Source organism: Pyrgilauda ruficollis, unplaced genomic scaffold (genome assembly GCF_017590135.1).
Source record: "Pyrgilauda ruficollis isolate IOZ18807 unplaced genomic scaffold, ASM1759013v1 scaffold162, whole genome shotgun sequence".
NCBI lineage: Eukaryota > Metazoa > Chordata > Aves > Passeriformes > Passeridae > Pyrgilauda > Pyrgilauda ruficollis.
Window position 1 is genome coordinate 358,335 of NW_024514987.1, and position 17,895 is coordinate 376,229.

General features: G+C 60.8%; 2 protein-coding genes across 6 annotated transcripts; both read left to right on the forward strand.

Annotated features, from left to right (window-relative positions):
* The first annotated feature begins 144 nt into the window (after positions 1-144).
* PIGV (phosphatidylinositol glycan anchor biosynthesis class V) lies at positions 145-5,666 on the forward strand. Of its 3 annotated transcripts, XM_041463160.1 has the most exons (6): positions 146-282; positions 1,331-1,440; positions 2,095-2,219; positions 2,922-3,075; positions 3,654-4,805; positions 4,890-5,666. In XM_041463160.1, exons 4-6 carry the CDS (start codon positions 2,989-2,991, stop codon positions 5,184-5,186), a joined length of 1,536 nt encoding a protein of 511 aa, XP_041319094.1. In that variant the 5' UTR covers positions 146-282; positions 1,331-1,440; positions 2,095-2,219; positions 2,922-2,988; the 3' UTR covers positions 5,187-5,666. The 3 variants fall into 3 exon arrangements, with proteins under 3 accessions (XP_041319095.1, XP_041319094.1, XP_041319092.1); XM_041463158.1 differs by lacking the exon at positions 2,095-2,219; XM_041463161.1 differs by lacking the exons at positions 1,331-1,440; positions 2,095-2,219 and having other exon boundaries at positions 145-282.
* A 181-nt stretch (positions 5,667-5,847) lies between these two features.
* ZDHHC18 (zinc finger DHHC-type palmitoyltransferase 18) lies at positions 5,848-16,362 on the forward strand. 3 transcript variants are annotated; one of them, XR_005954765.1, is made up of 9 exons: positions 5,848-6,057; positions 8,012-8,172; positions 9,564-9,713; positions 10,914-10,962; positions 11,285-11,387; positions 12,596-12,705; positions 13,135-13,234; positions 15,007-15,098; positions 15,801-16,362. XR_005954765.1 is itself a non-coding variant. In XM_041463162.1 (8 exons), the coding sequence occupies exons 1-8, from the start codon at positions 5,978-5,980 to the stop codon at positions 13,250-13,252; spliced, it is 909 nt and encodes a 302-aa protein (XP_041319096.1). In that variant the 5' UTR covers positions 5,848-5,977; the 3' UTR covers positions 13,253-14,987. The 3 variants fall into 3 exon arrangements, 1 of the variants encoding a protein (XP_041319096.1); XM_041463162.1 differs by lacking the exons at positions 15,007-15,098; positions 15,801-16,362 and adding an exon at positions 10,391-10,528 and having other exon boundaries at positions 13,135-14,987; XR_005954766.1 differs by lacking the exons at positions 13,135-13,234; positions 15,007-15,098; positions 15,801-16,362 and adding an exon at positions 10,391-10,528 and having other exon boundaries at positions 10,914-11,043; positions 11,125-11,387; positions 12,596-12,639.
* The last annotated feature ends 1,533 nt before the right edge of the window (positions 16,363-17,895 follow it).

A 17,895-nucleotide genomic window follows, 5' to 3' on the forward strand; every position in this document is an offset into this window, starting at 1 on the left:
GGGGGGGGGGGGGGGGGCGGGGGGGGGGGCGCGGGGGGGGGGGGGGGGGGGGGGGGGGGCGCTCCTCCTCCCTCCGTCCCTCCGCAAGGGGGCGCTGCGGTACCGGAACCGGGATCGGGATCGGGACCGGGATCGGGATCGGGACCGGAACCGGGATCGGGACCGGGATCGGGATCGGGACTGGCACCGGGAGCGGAGCCGGGACCGGAATCGGCACCGGGATCTGAGCCGGGGTATCCCCGCCGCCCTCAGCCCGGCCCCGGGACCGGCAGGAGCCGCACGGTGAGGCCTGAGGGGCCCAGCCGGACGGGCCGGGTCAGGCGCGGGCTCGGGCGGGGTTCGAGTCCCGGGCAGCGCCGTGCGGCCTCGCCGGCGGCAGGCGGGCACCGCAGGGGCTGGAGGCAGCCGGAGCGCCCCGAGTGCCCGGGGGTCCCTCCGTGCCCGGCCGCTGCTCGGCGCGGGAGCTGTCGCCGCTCCCGGAGCAGCGCGGCCGGCGCTGCCCGCGCGGGGAGAGCGGAGCTCCGCGGCCCTTCCGCCCCGGCGGGCACCGCGAGCGGCCGCAGCGGGTCTGGCTGCCGGAGGACGGCCGCGGAACCGGCCCCGGGCAGTGCCGGCGCGGCAGCACCGCGCTGTCCCGTCCCTGTGCCGGGTCCTGACCCGGAGCAGTTCACTTCACCCCCGTGGGTTTTGCACACCCCCGTGGGTTTTGCACACCCCCGTGGGTTCTGAACACCCCCGTGGGTTTTGCACACCCAAGAGACAGAACCGCTCCCGATGGCATCCAGGTCCGCGGGAAGCGCTGCTGGAGCCGCAGCCTCTGGAGCAGCTCCGGGCAGGAGGGATGGGTGGCCGAGAGCGCCCGCAGAAACAGCGCCAGGCAAACAGCATTTCCAAAATCCTGCTGCGTTCCTTTGGCATCCTGGTTAGAAGGGGTTTTAAAACGTGTCTGGAGCAACTGCTGGATGTCACAGCAGGCTGGAGAGGCGCCGGGCGCCCAGCCGCGCTGGGATGCAGGCTGGATGGAGCAGCATCCTCACTGCCGGCCGCGGCGGGCGATGCCGTTGTGGCGAGCGGCTGCTGCCACCGGCTGGTCCTGCCCTGCACTGCGGCTGCACGGACCCGCCGCTCCCGTTCCGTCCTCCTTCCCCGGCCCCTGCCCCGTCCCTGCCCACATCCCTCTCCCAGCGCCGCTTCCAACCTGGGATTCACAGCTGGGAGCCAAGGGAAGCGCAGAACACAGAGAGAAAAGCATCTTTAATTCAGACTTTGCGTCTTTTCCTGCTGGAATATTTTTAACGCCCTTCTCCCTCTCCTTTTTGTGTTGTTGCAGGTGCTCTTTCCCACAGGATTTTTGGGGCTGAGCCATTCCCGACGCTGCGTTCTGGATCCAAACGGGGCTTGTGGGCTGCAGCTCTTTTGAAGGCTTTGCTCTGTCACAAGGTGTGCTGCGTCGTGACAGGAACAGGCTTTTTAAAGCTGTTTGCTTTGAGCTCTCTTGGCACATTCAGGCGAGGCTTTTTCTCTGCTTTTTGAAAAAACTATATTTAAAGTGCCAGGACCATTCTTGCCGCTGTGCTTTAATAGGATTTGCAGCTGTGAATGTGCTTTAAAAGAGTTTACAGCTGGGTTGAAGTGTCCCCTCGCTTAAAATAACGTCACAGCTTCGTGATGCAGGAGAATGTGCAGCCCACCAGTTGCTTTGGGAGTGCTGGGGAGCACAAGGGGAATAGGAGCAACCCCAAAACTTTTATTTGTGGTTAAATAGGAAGCATAACCCTGTGCTTGGGGATTGGACTTGTCAATGAGCCGGTCTGGATCTTGGTTTTTGCCTTGCTGATGATTTGCTCTCTGCCCTCTGGTGCAGTTTCAGCCTGGCAGGGCTTTTTCTCCACAATGGCACTAGGGAAATGTCAGTGATTTTAGGTTGTGGAGCGATGGATTTGGGGATCTCTGTGTGTTACAGAGTGCTGGAGCAGACAGAAGGGCAGGGTGTGGTGCCACTGGGACCCAGCGAGAGCTGTGGGCTGTGTGTTTCTCTAACTGAAAAGCAGTTGGTGGCTGGGGAGCCAACGGAAGAAATGTTTTATCTTAAAGAGCTGCACAGCAGATCCTGCCTGCCTGCCCCTGCTCAGGGCCAGGGATCAGAGCTGGGCACCACGGCCCCCAGGACATGCAGGCACTGAACTGGGGAGGCTCCAAAAGAGGCTGAAATCCCTCAGGCGAGGTCTGCAGGGAGGAGGTGGACGGGTGGATTCAGAATGTGCCCGACAGGCAGGTGCCAGGAGCTTTGCCAAAATACTGGAGAATTGCAGGTGGTGAGGGTGGAGTGGCACGGAGTTTGTGTCCTGCCAGTGCTGTGTGCCTGACTTCCACCCTGCTCTGGCAGCAGCCAGCTGAGTAAATCCATTCCTGGCTTCCCAGGGGCAAACACAGAGCAGGAGAGAGGAGGGAGCTCCTGGCAGCCCCTCTCAGCAACTGCTTACACGGGGGTTAGGCTCAGAGTCCACAGGAATTCTGTCTCCATTCCAAGAAAAAGAGGCTTAGATCCCATTCACGGCATTGGCACTGGATGTGTGTGAGGATGCTTGGCTCCAGCTGCTGCAGTTCCTGCTGAGGCAGCCGAGCAGCCTGTCTGCTCCAGGGATTTACCCCGACCTGGGGAGGGGGTCAGGGAACACACCATAGCCTCTCTCCCTCAGCGTCTTGGCCAAGGTTAACGAGTCAGGGATTTTTTTTTTTTTTAGGAGCAATATCAAAGAGGTTTCTGCATCATCTCCCAGATCTGTGATCTCTTCCATAAGCGACTTTCTTGTTCACAGAGACTTGCACCTTTCAAGTGCCTGACAGTAAATAAAGGCTTAAAATTCACAAATGAGGCTGAAGCCAGAAATCTCTTTTGTCCTCTGTGTTTACCAACCCAGGTTTCCAAAACTGGAAGGAGAATTCCCCTGGCACCGGTGACCTCCTGAGGCAGTTCCTGGGTGTGGGATGGAGCTGTGGAGCAGGGCAGACCCCCAGCTCCGAGAGGTCGTGTGGTTCTCCCTGCGCTGCCGGGCCCTGGCGCTGCTGCTGCAGGCAAGTCTGTCCTCCAGCCAGAGAGGCTCTGCTGGGCCTTGCTGCTCCCAGTACCCCTGAGATCCATGAGCTGGTTCTGCACAATGGGGAAATCGTCCTCTCTGGAGAGCCAACAGACTGTCTGCAGCCAGGGGTTTTACTTACAGGTTGCTGTTAAGTAAAAATGCATTAATCTCCTTGTGAGTTGCTGTGTTTTCATGCTGCTGCTGCAAGAGGCTGGTTTGGCACAAAGTGTGTTTATCCACAGAAAAGGAACAATAATCTCCTGCTGTATGTTCCTCCCAAATCTTATTTCCAGAGACATCCTGCTCTGAGCCTGGGAGAGCTTCGTTGTGACAGCCAGCACAGAGCTCAGTCACAGCCATGAGCAGCTTTCCCTGGCCAGTTCTGCAGGGATCCATGCTGGATCCCAGAGCGTTATTCTGTTCAGATGTAAATACCCCAAAAGGTTGCGTCTGCACCTTTTCACAGCCTCCTGGGCATCTTGGGGTCCGGCCTCGGTGCCACCCTCCCCCCTTGCTGGAGCCCAGGAGCTCTGGGTACCGGAGCATCTCTGCCAGCCCTCTCTTGTTTTACAGGCCGTGTTTAACCTGCTGATCCCGGACCACGCCGCCGACGCCTTCTCGCCGCCGCGGTCCGGCCCGCGGGGCCCGTGGGACGCGCTGGTGGAGCGGCTGCTGGGCGGGCTGGGCCGCTGGGACGCCGAGCATTTCCTGTTCATCGCCGAGCGCGGCTACCTGCTGGAGCACAACTGCGCCTTCCTGCCGCTCTTCCCGCTGGGGCTGCGGCTGCTGGCCGGGCTGCTGCCGTGGCCGGTGCAGCTGCAGCCCCGCAGCCGGCTGCTGCTGGCGGCCGCGCTGCTGAACGCGCTGCTGTCGGCGCTGGCGGCCGCGGCGCTGCTGGCGCTGGGCCGGGCCGTGCTGCGCCGGCCCCGCCAGGCCTTCGTGGCCGCGCTGCTCTTCTCCGTCAGCCCGGCCGGCGTGTTCATGGCCGCGGCCTACTCGGAGAGCGCCTTCGCCCTGCTGGCCTTCGGCGCCATGTGGCAGCTGGAGAAGGGGCACGGCTGGCTCAGCGGGCTGCTCTTCGGCCTGGCGGCCGGGGCGCGGGCCAACGGGCTGCTCAACGCCGGCTTCTTCCTCTACTCGCGCGGCAGGCGCTTGGCGCTGCAGCTGCAGGGCACAGCGGCGGCCCCGAGCCAGCTGCCCTTGCTGTGGAAGCCAGTCCTCGGCCTGGTGTCTTCGGCAGTGCTGGTGTGTGCCGCGGTTTCCCTGCCTTTTGCCGCGTTTCAGTACTACGCCTACGTGAGGTTCTGCGAGCCTGGCCCGGGCCTGGGCCAGAGCGTTCCCGAGCCGCTGCTGCAGCTGGCACGGGACAAGGGCTATCGGGTGGCAGGCGTGGGTGCAGCCAAACCCCCTTGGTGCTCCCAGCGCTTCCCTCTGGTCTATGCCTACATCCAAGACACTTACTGGAACGTGGGCTTTCTGAGGTACTTTGAGCTCAGACAGATCCCAAATTTCCTGCTCGCTCTGCCCGTCACCCTTCTGGGCTCATGGGCTGCCTGGACCTACGTCAGCACAAACCCCCGGCACTGCCTGACTCTGGGTCTAGAGAGGAGCAAGGGTGAAGAGAGGGGAAAGGCAAGAGATGGATTTTGTGGCCCCGCTGCCTTCGTGTACATGGTCCACAGCACGGCCCTGCTGGTGTTCGGGTTCTTCTGCATGCACGTGCAGGTGGGACGGGGGGGATTCCCTGTGGGGCTGGGGCGGTGACAGCACAGCAGTTTGGGTGACTTCTCCTCTGCCTGTTGTCTCCAGGTGCTGACCCGGTTCCTTGGCTCCTCCTCTCCCATCCTGTACTGGTTCCCAGCTCACCTGCTTCAGGAACACGAACCTTTACTCTGGAGCACAGGGACTGACAATCCAACCTCTGGGGAGCCTGTTCCGGGTAAATCTCACCGTTCCTGTGGGAAAAGGACCTCGGACAACCCCGTTGTGAGGCTGCTGCTGAACTGGCGATCGATTACCCCCCTCAGCAAGAGCATCCTGGGCTTCTTCCTGGGCTACTGGCTGCTGGGGCTGATCCTGCACTGCAACTTCTTCCCGTGGACGTAGCGGGCTGCGCTGGCACAGGCCAGCAGCGGGGCAGGAGCTCTGCTCAGAGCTGAAACTCACCGCTCTGGAAGCCTGAGGTGGCTGCAGTTACAAAGGTGTTACTCCTCCGTTGCCATGTCCCGGGCAGGATGTTCTCTGAGGTGTGATGCTGCAGCATCCCGCCCCGCTCAGCTGGCATTGCTGACGGCCGAAATTCCCATCACCCGCCTGGGATGGGGTACGCAGCTGGGCTCCTGCATCTCCTGGGGGAGATTACGGCAGGCACGGATTTGTGGCAGGATGCTGTGCTGGATTTGGGGTTCCCTGGGATGTGCTGTGGGCACGGAGGGTCCAGCGCCCTGAGCCGTTCCCACTGTTCCGGTTCCTTTTCCACGGTCCCTGTTCCAGGTTCCGAGCCAGGCTGGGCAGGGAGCACGGCGGGGGTGGCGGGCGCTACGTGGGCACATGCACGACCCTAATAAACACGTGAAAGTTACCGGAGAGGCGGCTCAGCCCGTTCCGCCGGGCCAGGCCGGGATCGGGGCAGGGTCGGAGTGGGAGTCACGGGTTCCGGGGTCGCGGCAGGGTCGGAGTGGGAGTGACGGGTTCCGGGGTCGGTGCCGGGACGGGCCCGCTGCGCTCCCGGTGGCGGCGGGGCCGGCAGGGGGCGCTGTGCGGCGGGGCGGGGCCGGGCCAGCCCGGGCCCGGGCCCGGGCGGGTCGGCGGCCCCGCGGGCCGGAGCGGCGCGGCGGCCCCGCAGGAAGTGGGAGGTGTTCCCGGGCCGCAACCGCTTCTACTGCGGCGGCCGCCTCATGCTAGCGCGGCACAGCGGCGTCTTCGCCCTCACGCTCGGCCTCATCCTGGCCACCAGCGGCCTCTTCTTCGCCTTCGAGTGAGTCTGGGCCGGCGGGCTCGGGGCCCCGAGCCGTGCGGGCTCCGTGCCTCGGGGCCTCCCCGCGGGGCTGCTTGTCTCCCCCGCTTACGGCCTGCCCTTGGGGCAGCCGGGGTTAGCTGGCATCCCGCGCTGGGAGGGACGTGGGCTGGGGGTCACCTCCCCCGTGGGATCCCCGCTGTCCCTGCTCCCCGCTGCCCCCCGAGCCCTTTCTGGGTGCAGCCCCCAGACCCCCTGTGCAGGCAGTTAGTGCCCCCTCACCTGTGCCCAGGTGTGTTTATGGGGGGCAGGGGTCGTTCTGCGCTCTGTTTGCTCAGTCTGGCCCCAGGAAGGGGTTTAACGTCCCCCTAGCGTGCTCCCCCGGCCTCTAAATACAGCCCCCAGGTCTCTCCTTTTGCTCCCAAGAAGAGAGTTGGCCCAAAATTGCACCCAGAGAACCCCCAAGGCTCGTGGGCTTTGTCCACCACTGGGATCTAGGAGCAGTGTTTCTTTAAATGGTGAAACCCTTCGGGGTCCCACCTCGAGGGTCTGCGCTGGAGCTCAGCCCCCACTGTGCAGCAGAGTCAGGGGAATTGGGAGCTGCATCTCCCCAGTCCTTTCCTTTGGAAGCTGCTCCAGGGAAGCTCCCTGCTCCTGCCGCCTGAGGGAGGGGAGAGCCAGGAGCATCCCGGGGTGTCCTGTGCTGCCCTGGGGAGCTGGGGAAGGAGCACCCTGCTTCCTGACACCTGGAGGGTTCTGTGTCCTGCCTCCCTCTCTGTCCCGGGAGGGATGGGAGCCGCTCTTCCCTGGAGCAGGGGCCCACGCCTGCCTTTGGATCACGGCGTTATCCCTGCGAGTCTCGCAGAAAAGCTGCCCGAGCCTGCTGGTGGGGAGATGAAAGTGCTTGATCGGATTAGAGGTTCTGAGAAGTCAGATGAGCTGAAAGGGACAGGCAGCTGCGGGAGGCAGGCACGGCGTCCCGATGGAAAAACCCCTTTCTCAGCATCCTCCGTGCCCTGGCAGCTCTCTGCCAGGTCGGGGGCAGCTCAGCTCAGCACAGTGCCGGCTTTGTGTGGCCAGGCAGAGCACACGGGACATCTGCTCTGCCTCCCTTCTTGCCGAGTCACTCTCTCGTGCTCGAAGATGCCCCGGGGCTCTCCCAAGTTGTTATTTTAGCAGGATGCCTCTGTTGCACAGGCTGCAGTTTGCCGGGTGTACAGCAAATACGTCGTGTCTGTGTCTGTATTTCATGGTTTCTGTGGGAAGACCTGGCACAGGGTGCCCAGAGCAGCTGGGTCTGCCCCATCCCTGGAAATGTCCAAGGCCAGGCTGGACAGGGCTTGGAGCAGCCTGGGACAGTGGAAGGTGTCCCTGCCCATGGCAGGGGTGGGATGGGATGATCTTTAAGGTCCAAACCAAACCATTTGGGGATTTTATGATTTCTGTGATTTCTTGGTCCCTGGTGGGAACAAGAGTGGGCTCTGGAGGTTCTCTCAGGAAAGGGGTGACAACCAGCTCACAATTCTCCTTTCACAGACCTTTCTGTCAATGACTGAGGGGCTCAGGCTTGGACTTGAAGGGGTTTTGTTGCTTGGTGGGTGCTTTGTTCTGGACAGCTGAGCTGGGGAGGTGAAACAAAAGTTGCTTAATCCTCTCAGAGTGCTGCAGTGCCTGAGCACTGCCTGCAGCCCTGAGGGCTGGGGCAGCCCATGCTGTGCTGGCTCTGGGTGCTGATCCCCTCTGCAGGAGGGACAGTGGCTCTGTGTGTGCAGGGCTGTGTCCTCTGCTGTCCTCAGCTGCTGCCTGTGAGCTGCCCTGCTGTGGGCTGTGATCACAGCAGTCCCATCTCTGCAGGAGCAGCCCCAGCTCGGCTGCTGAGCCCATTACCCCGTGGCAGGTCGTGGTGTGGTGTCCCAGCTGACAGCAGGTCTGTGCAATGATTGATAACAATTCCATTTTATTTATCTTTCCACAGCTGCCCGTTCCTTGCCAATCACCTGACCCTGGCCATCCCCATCATCGCTGCCATCCTCTTCTTCTTTGTCATCAGCTGCCTGCTCCAGACCAGCTTCAGAGACCCAGGAATCCTGCCCAGAGCCACCCCCAGCGAGGCTGCAGACCTGGAGAAGCGAATTGGTGAGAGCTCTGCTCCCTCTCCTGGTTTTAGCTCTGTGTGTGTCTGTGCACCTTCCAGGCTCAATGAGGCCTCTTCTTTGGGTCTTGGCTCCTTTAGGTTTGTCCAGGGGGGGAAGAAAAATCCAGAGTGTCAGATTGTGAGGCTTGAGAGTGTTTAGCAGTCATGATGAGAGGTGCAACGAGCTCCTCTGGCACAGCAGGCAGTGCCTCAGAGAGGATCTGCAGAGCAGCTCAGGTGCTTTTTGCTCCTGTTCAGTCCCAGTGCTTTCCTAGGCAGCAGAGTTGAAGGATAATTAATGCTTTTTGATATTGCCATTGAGCCTGCTGTGCTGCAAGGTGTTCTTTAGAGTGGGCTGATGTTTGTCCTCTTCTAAAAACTGCTCTGTCACGCTGGTTTGGGGACAGCCAAGGAGGTGTTTGCATCCAGGAGCCAAGGACCTCGTTGATGTGACAGGTTGGAGCAAATGCTTTAGCAAAGCTGATGTGAGACAGCTTGAATTTGTCCTGCTGAAGACAGATGCAAGGCAGTAATTCTACATCTGCCTTTAAAAATGGTTTTTAAATATCCCCAGAGTGTTGATCCGTGTTTCTATTTATAAGGGCCTAAAGCAGTAATCTGGCTGCAGATGCTGCCTGATGTGCCAGCTGTTACTGCTAATATAATCCACTTATTATCCTCTTAACATGCTCACTGTAGCATCACTATTTTCAAAGAATTCCTCACAGTTGGAAAGGTACTTTTTTGGAAGTGACTAAAAGGAATAACCCCCAAAATTGCAAACATGATACTGGGGGTTTCCAGCTATTGCTGTGTACAGGAACAGTCTCCAGCCCCCAGGGAATAATGGAGTGCCAGCACACACTTGCAGTGCCCCTAAAAATCCTCAGTTTAAACCTGGAGGAGGAAGAATCCTCTTGTGCTACGAACACAAACATGTCAGATTCCAGGGAATCTACTGGAGCACTTGAGACCTGCTGCTGTCCATCCCCACGAGTCCCTGCAGGCTGGGAGTGCTGCAGCTGTGGGCTGGCAGTGGCAGGGATGCTCCTGTGGCAGAGCCACACGTGCCTTCACAGCCAGGCTGCCTGCTGTGACCCGCTGGACACACAGACATGAGCTGGCGTTCCTGGGCTGCTGCTTCACACTCACTGCTTGTGAATTATTGACACCCCACAGCAGTGGCACTCACTGCTTCCTCTTGGCATCCCAGCAGCATCACCCCTGAATAAAGACAGGCCATAAATAACGTGAGGGGCTGGCTGGAGCTCTCGGCTGCCCACCCTGCTACAAATCCTGTCCTGTGTTCTGTTAAAGCCCGGAGAGCGTGTGCCTGCCCCTGCCGCAGCTGGGGCTGGCACAGGGGTGTGAGTGTCCCTCCTTGTCCCTGCAGACAGCATGGGCAGCTCCACGTACCGTCCCCCAGCCCGCACCATGGAGGTGGTGATCAACAAGTACGTGGTGAAGCTCAAGTACTGCTACACCTGCAAGATGTTCCGGCCGCCGCGCACCTCGCACTGCAGCGTCTGCGACAACTGCGTGGGTGAGCGGGGCTGGGGGAAGGCTGGGCAAGAACCAGGGTGTCCTCAGCTGGGAGGGACCCACAGGCATCTCTGATCCAGCCCCTGCCCTGCACAGACCTTCCAGCAATCCCACCCTGGGCACCCTGGCAGTGCTGTCCAAACTCTCCTGGAGCTCTGGCAGCCTTGGGGCCGGGAGCATTTCCTGGGGAGCCTGGGCAGTGCCAGCACCCTCTGGGGGAAGAATCTTGTCTCAATATCTAGCCTGGCCTGCACTGACACAGCTCCAGCCATTCCCTCAGGTTCTGTCACTGATCCTGTCACTTGTGTTCCTGGACAGATTTTTGCTGCTCCTGAAGGATTGTAAAACAGGATACTGCATGGTCTGTCTCCTTTGCATTTAAATTGAAAGCAGCAGTAGAGCAGTGTTTCAGGGCAAGGAGCAGCACATCCAAGACTCCATGGCTCTGTTTTCCCTGGTTTTGGGAGGAGGGTTCTGTAAAATGCAGTGCAGGCCTCCACAAACACAAGGTTTGCTGCAGGCTCCTCACTGTGTGTGGCCAGGCGCCATGGAAACTGCTGCAGAGAGGTTCTGCCCCCGGGGCACGGGGGGAAGATGGGTTTGGGGGGCTGAGCAGAGTCTGCTCCATGCTGGGTGTGAGGTGGCAGCAGCCCTCCTCACCTGGAGCCTTTGTTGCAGAGAGATTCGATCACCACTGCCCCTGGGTGGGCAACTGCGTGGGCAAGCGCAACTACCGCTACTTCTACGCCTTCATCCTGTCCCTGTCCTTCCTCACCGCCTTCATCTTCGCCTGCGTCGTCACCCACCTCACCCTGCGTGAGTCCTGCCGGGGGGCAGCGCTGCTCCAGCACAGCTCTGGCTCCCTGCTCCCCTGGCACCCAGCAGGGGAAGGCTCTGCGGGGTCTCAGCAGCCCACGGCTCTGCCTTCACCTCGCTGCACAGGGGCTTTGGGGGCTGGGGGTGGGATTTGCTTCCCCAGAGCAGGTGAGCTGCTGGTGCTTCCACCTTACCCTGGCAGGGAAGGGGACTTTCCCACCAGCCCCAAGTCTCCTGGAGCCCTGCACTGACATTGCTGCAGCATCCCAGACTGCGGGTGTTCCTCAGGCAGACAGACAGATCCACGCGGCCCACGGGGGTGGAGTTCTGGCTGGAGGGGCAGGCCTGCCTGCTGGGATGCCATTCCTTGTTGTTTGCTTTGCAGGCTCTCAGAGGGATGGGTTCCTGGCCACTCTGAAGACAACCCCTGCGAGATATCCTTCTGCTGGCAGCAGCTGCTCAGGGTGCCCAGCACTGCCAATCACTCACAGAGAGGGGCCAGGAGCTCTTTGCAGGTCACCCTGGTGTCCCTTCCCCAAATTAATTTAGTCCCCTGGCTACCTGGGACTGAGGGTGGGTTGTTTCCCAGTTTGCAGGTTTAGGTGGAAAGGGAAGAGTTGGAGCAGGCTGTGCCTTGCTGGATCCCTGCAAACCAGCTGGGGGAATGGGAAGCTTGCCCAAACCTCCCCATACACTCCTCTGCCTCTCCTCGTGGGATGATTTTATTCCCTGAGACTTCCTTGACTTCTGTTTCACTGTGCTGGAGCTGGTGATTTGTTTTTTCTCAGTCTGGTCCATTTTGGGCCTCTCAGGTTTTCACACGTACTTAGTCGCCTCCAACCTGACGACGAACGAAGATGTAAGTACCTGGGTGCTTGTCCTGCTGCCAGGCTGCCCACAGCCCCTGCTGAGCAGTTTTCAGGGCATTCTTGGCTGCCTCAGTGCAGAGTTTCACTCTGTGATAACCCAGTGCAGAGCACACAGCCTGTGCCCACGGCTGCACTTTCAGGTGGCTGAGTTAGAACCATCACGTGTGGGTTTTTTCCAGTCTGTTTGTGGCCTCGCTTAAAATTAGGAGTTGTGAGATTAAAAAAGGAAGGCTGCCCCAGGGGAGTATTTGGGTGTGAGCTTGGTGATCTGAATTCAGCATCCTGTGTAACCATGGGTTTCCTCTGGGACCCTGGGCCAGTCCCTTTGTGTCTGGCAGTTCCTCATCTCTAATTAGCAAACAATGTGCAGACATCTGATGAGATTTACCTTCAAATCTGGGGTGTGCACAGGCTCCAAGGACCAAATGAGTGCCCTGAGTGGGGCAGATTGTATGGAAAAGCAGGATCTGTCTGATCCTCAGAATCAAAATTCGCCCTTCTGGCCAGAAGTACCTGTAATCCTTGCTGGGAGCTTCCAGCACTGCAGAAAGTGTGTTTGCATCCCTTTTGGTTTTGCTTTTTCCCTTTTCCCCTCCACCTTACACTCAGAGGTGTGGCAGAACTGCTCAGGGCTGTGTGAGTGAAGCTCACAGTTTGTACCCCAGCCCTGGGAGCACCAGTGGCTCCAGCCTCGTGCTGCAGCTGGGCAGAGGAAGTTGAACAAGAGGAGGAAATGTGCTGGGGAAGGTGCTGGTGCTGGCTCCGTGCAGCCTGAGGCAGCTGTGGCAGCTGCCCAGCCCCTGTGCCACAGCCAGTTTCGGGGCAGAGCTGGGGCAGCTGCTGGGCTGGGAACAGGAGCCCTGGGCTGGGAATCCCTCGCTGTTTGTGCAGCCTGAGGGACCAGGGGCCCTGCTCTGATGGGTGCCAGACAGAGAGAGAGACCACGAGGGCAGCAGGAGGACGGGGTGCTGTGGCACGTGGTGACAGTGGTGACAGCAGTGACAGTGACATTGCTGTGCAGCACAGGGAGGGCACAGCCTGGGAGCTCTGCAGCTGCAGGGCTGCACCTCAGCAGCCTCAGTGCCTGCAGGTGTCCTCCCCCTGCTCTGGGACAAACTTTCCACCCCTGCAAGGGTCCACTGTTGTGTCACTGTCTGCTCTCCATCCTGCCCCTCCTAATCTCTGTCCATCCTTTCAGATCAAAGGGTCCTGGTCAAACAAGAGGGGCTCAGAGTTTGCCAATCCCTACAGCCATAAAAGCATCCTCACAAACTGCTGTGCAGTGCTGTGTGGACCATTCCATCCCAGGTAAGAGCCCGTGGCCTGCAGGCACTGGGAGCTGCCTCCTGCTGTGGGAGAGGAGCCTTGGCAAGGACAGACCTGTCACAGGCCATGGCAGCACAAACCTGCTCTGATCGGGGGAGGAAATTCCCACTCTGCAGAGAAAGGCTTCTGGGAGGGGTCTGTGGCTCCTGGGAGGGGTCTGTGGCTCATGGGAGGGGGTCTGTGCCTCCTGGGAGGGGGTCTGTGGCTCCTGGGAGGGGTCTGTGGCTCCTGGGAGGGGGTCAATGGCTCATGGGAGGGGTCTGTGGCTCCTGTGCTGGGCAGAACCCTGTGCTCCAGCATCCTGCCTGTACTGTGCTCTGCAGCTCCTGGGAGAGGAGCCTGCCCTGTGGCCTGTGAGCTCCCAGCTTCAGTCTTTGTTCCCTGAACTGCTCTTCCCTTCCTGTTTTCCAGCTTGATAGACAGAAGAGGATTTATCCAGCCAGACATGGGGACCCCGTCCAGTCCCAAGAGTGAAATCCCTTCCCTTGGAGCCAAAACTGACACCAGCATGGTAGGAGGCATTCCCTAGCAGTGCTGTGATGCTCCCAGTGCCTGCTGTGCCTGCACTTGCTCCAGCCAGTACCTTCCCTGTCACAGCCCTGGCTCAGGTGGGACAGCCCTGAGCTGCCAAAGGCTCGAGCCATGCGTTGCCTTCTTTTTTTTTTACATTTATTTATTACTTTTTGTTTATTTGTTTCACTGTGCTGTGGCCTGTCAGGGGTGTTGCCTGACAGAGCCCAACAGCTTGTGGGACCCTTGGACTCGTGCTGGAAACAGGGGGTCCCCAGGAGTCCCCAGACCCCTGAGCTCCAGGGCATTGCTGTGATTCCTGCTGGGAATGAGAGGGGCCAAGGCTGGGAGCTGGGCACTGGCAGATGATTCCCAGCTGGGGCTGGGCTGGAGGAGGTGTCACCTCCCTGGTGCCCCTGTTAGCTCCATCAGCACACCCTGCTCCCCTGGCCCACCTGGCAGGGCTCTTGTGGCTCTCAGGCTGCAGCAGCTTCCCTCTCCAGGAGCTGCTGGGCCTTGGCGAGCTGGGCTGTTCAGCTGGGAGGACTCTGGCTCCCAGCACACCTGGGGGCCAGTGGGGATGTCCTGGGTGATCCCTGCTGATCCTCTTTCCTGGCTGGGGCTGTGTTTTGGCCCTGCCAGTTGGTCAGACACGTTTTGCAGCAAGGACACAAGTCAGGGGACACTCATCCAGCAGGGAAGAAGGAACACTCTGTGCTCTGTGACTCTCAGAGATGCAGGTCACAAGGCTGCAGGGGTCAGGTTTGGGAGCTGGAGCTTCCCAGGATTGTGTCCTGTCTGTGGGAGACCAAAAGGCAGCAGAAGAGTGTGTGAACTCCTGAGGGTCACACCATTCCCAGCTGGGGGTTCACAAGGAAGCAGTGAGGGGTGCTGGTCTCTGATGAGCTCGTGGTGTGCTCTTGGTTTGGGTTTCTGAGCAGCAGAGTGTCCCCAGGGCTGTCCCCAGTGCCCTGGAGCCATTCCAGCTGCTCATCCACGAGCATCCCTCTGCACCCAGGCAGCCAGCTCCGTGTCCCTGGGGCGAAGGCAGAGTCACAAACCTTGTAGCAATACTTGAATCGTGTTCTTCAAAGCTGCTGGATATTTTTGCACAATTTGTAGGACTTTTTTCTACGTAGAACATTTTCTGTCCTGTGCAGGGAGCACTGTGCACGTTGGCACCAGGCAGAGGCTCACAGTGCCGAGCTGCCTGTCAGGTTTCCTTGGATCAGACAGACCAGTTTCAACCTGGGGCAGGGGCAGCACATTTTGGGGGGCAGCCCAGCCCCCCTGAGCTCACCAGCATCGTGCTTTGTACTCTGCAAGTGCCTGTGCCAGGGGGATGGAGAGGAGCAGTGAGGAGGGGGTTACCAGGGGCCAGACTCCTTCCTGTTTTTATTTAAACCAGTTTCCTTTGTTACTCAATAAAATTCTATTTTGAAAGAGTTAACTGCTTGGATGATTCTTTTCCTCCTTGAGGACAGAAGGGGGCAGGTGTGTCCCAGGGTTTGGCATCTCCCAGGTGCCAGCTGGGCTCTGTCAGGCTCAGGCCTCACCTGGAAACTCCTGGAAGCTCCTGCTGGGAGGGATGAGCAGCAGCTGACGCTGCTGTGACTCCTGCTGGAGTGAAGGGAATTTGCTGTCCCACGTTTCCAGGCTGGGCAGGGGCTCATCCCTTCCCCTGTTGTCACCTCAGTGTCCCTTCCCCAGCTGTGCCAGCCCCTGTGGCCCCGTGGCAGGCGTGAGGTGCATAACCTCTGGTGTCTCCCCCAGGAGGATGCCTGCCAGGACTTTGCCATTTCCTGCACAGCCTGACGGGACTTGCCCCTCCTCGGACGTTTGCCCTGATTTCTGAGGGTTGGCTGGTAAGAAAGTGCTTCCTTCTCCCTTCACCTCTGCAGCCACCCATCTCTGCACTGCATGGCAGCTCTGGCTCAGAGCCCATCACCCCAGCTCTGCTGGATCCCCCTGCCCATCCATCCCACCAGCATCCCTCTGGCACGGGGGCATGGTGCCAGGGCTCTGGGGGTGAGGGAGCACCTGAAGGCTTTGCCAGAAGAGGAGGGTTTGGTTTTCCTGGCTTTGTGCTGGGCTGGAGCCACCCAGTCTGCCTTCTGACATTGTGGGACATTGTGGGACATTGTGGCAGGGGACTCTGCAGCCTGGGGCTGTGTGAGAGAACCCCAGCCAGGGAAGGTTTGGTGTTTGGGGGGAGCCGTGGCCCCTGGGGCAGGTGTGGCCCCCCACCCTGACCCTGCCGTGGCTCAGGGGACCCCTCTGCCCGTTCCCCTCCCTGCAACACCCGCTTCCTGCTCCTGTGAGCAGGGTAAGTTCCTTCGGGGCACCTTGGGATGGGATGTGTCCCCTGAGGGCCTGTTCCCTCCCCGCAGCCCCCCATGAGCTCCTGAGCCTCGGGGCAGGGACGGAGCCCCCTCCTCCCTCTGCCCTGGTCCCACTCTGCCAGCCAGCCTGGATGCCCACACTGCTCCCGCAGCTCCTCTGTTTCTGGCACTAACTCTCCTTTTATCTTCCTCCCCTCTGCTCTCCCTCGCTCCGGGCGGATCCAGCGCCGCAGCAGCCGGAGCAAGAGCCCACAGCCATGACCACCTCGAGTGCCTCTGCTCGCCTCCCTCCCTCCCTCCCCCGAGCCATACAGGGAGCTCAGAGCCATACAGCCCCCAACAAGCAGGGATAGATAACCGCAGCCACGTCCCATCCCCGCCGCCGGGGGCTCCCCGGGGGCACTCGGGACGGCGTCCTCCCGTCCATCCCCGATGCTGGAATGTCGTGGTTGGCGTCCCAACGGGATTTTGGAAGGAGCAGGATCTCTCCAGAGCCAAGCCAGGGGCACCAGCCCCAAACCCTCCCGTGTCCGTGTGCCAGAGGACTTTCCCGATGGGAATTTGTACCTGGTCGGTTCATCCCTGCAGCCCCTGCAGGGCCAGCTCCCCCTGCCAGCCTCATCCCAGCACGGCTCTGGCTTTAGGGGAAGGGCTCCAGCACCTCGAGCAGCCTCGCTGGGCTGAGCGCCGAGTGGAGCAGCCAGGCCTGTCCCGGCCCTGTAGGATTCACCGTCTGTTTACGCCTTTTACTTTTGTAACAAAATGAAAGTTTCTCCTATTTAGTGTACTCTGGTGTCTGGCTCTGCTCCGCGGGTGGAGGGGAACGGCTCCTGCCTGGGCAGGCCCGAGCAGCGCCGAGGGAAGCCACCGAGGGCTGGCAGTGCTGTGCCAGCAGCCGTGGGGATGGGAGCCAGGAGCTTCCCGAGCTGGGCTGTGGCACAGTCCGGGGCGGTCTCAGCCATCCAAGCTCTGCACCCTCCTGCAATGGGCAGGAGCAATGGGCAGCGCCCGCAGGACCCGGGGCACTGTGAGCACCCCTTGGAAAAACGCGTTGTCCGCTGGTGTTTTGGGAGCTGGCAGCGTCCCCACAGCCAGGGGGAGCAGCAGGGCCGGGCAGGGTGGCTAGACGGGCTCTGAGCATCGCTCCAGTGCCCTGGGAACAGCCACGAGCATCCTCTGCCTCTGCCAGCCCAGCCCACGCCTGCCCTCGGCTCAGGGGCTGGAGACGTGCTCCGGCCTGGGCAGCACCCAGGGCTGGGCTTAACTGGGTGTCCCCTCCCCGGGGTGATCACAGAGCCACAGAATGGTTTGGGATGCCCCTTCTGGCCCTGCCCTTTGGCCTTTGGGGCACCCATGGGTGCTCTCTGGGGTGATGGTGCAGCCCCTGTGCTGGGATCTGGGCTCTGCCCTGCACCCACCGCTGCTGGCCATGGCACCAGCGCAGCAGAGCCTCCCTGAGCCTCCTCTCAGCCAAAATTCAGCAGCAGCTCAGCCCCTCTGGCAGGGCTCAGACACCAGCCCAAGGCTGAGCCATCCCTGCCCCACTCGTGTCCCTGCTGGGCAAGGGGGATCCCAAATTCAGGGGGGGCAGGATCGTCCTGGGCAGGCTGGGAGGGCTTCACCAGGCCTGGGGACCCCAACCCAAATGATGGCTTTGCTGCCTGAAGGAGTGTGAGCTCAGATTAAGCCACCCAGGGATTCCTGCCTGGGGTTTTCCAAGGCAAGGAGGTGGATTTTGGCAGGCCGGGTACGTTGGGGTGCCCCTTTGGTCCCAGTCCCGCGGTGGGGGGTGGGTTTTGTGCCCGATGGAAGTTCTTGGAGGATCTCTGTGGGTCTGCCTTGTGTCCTGGGCAGAGGGTGGAAGACAGGCCGTGGTTCTGCTCACCTGTTCCTTGTTCCCTCGGGATCAGCTCACCATGGAGGGGCTGTGGGGACCTCGCTGGGGCTGGTCACCCTCACGCTGCTGCCACGGGAGCCCCTCGATGGCACCTGGGCACCCCAACCCCAGGGGCTCGGCCGGGAAGGGCCGAAGGGCCCTGAATCCCGTTCTCCTGAATTCCAGCGTGCAGAGGGGGTGATGTGAAGGCCGGGGGTTGTTTTCCTGGGCTTGAAGTGTTTGGGAGAAGCATCCCCACGGCGTCCCTGCCTCCTCCATCCCAGCGGGGGCTCAGCGGGGGCTGAGCGAGGCGCGGGGCGATCCGGGGCGCTCCGGCCGGGTGTCGGCAGGCAGGAACAAAGCCGGGCTCACGGAAAGAATCCCGAGCCCCTTTTGGCCTTGGCCCGGAGCCGCCCGCCCCACCCTGCCCTTCCCGCACGCTCC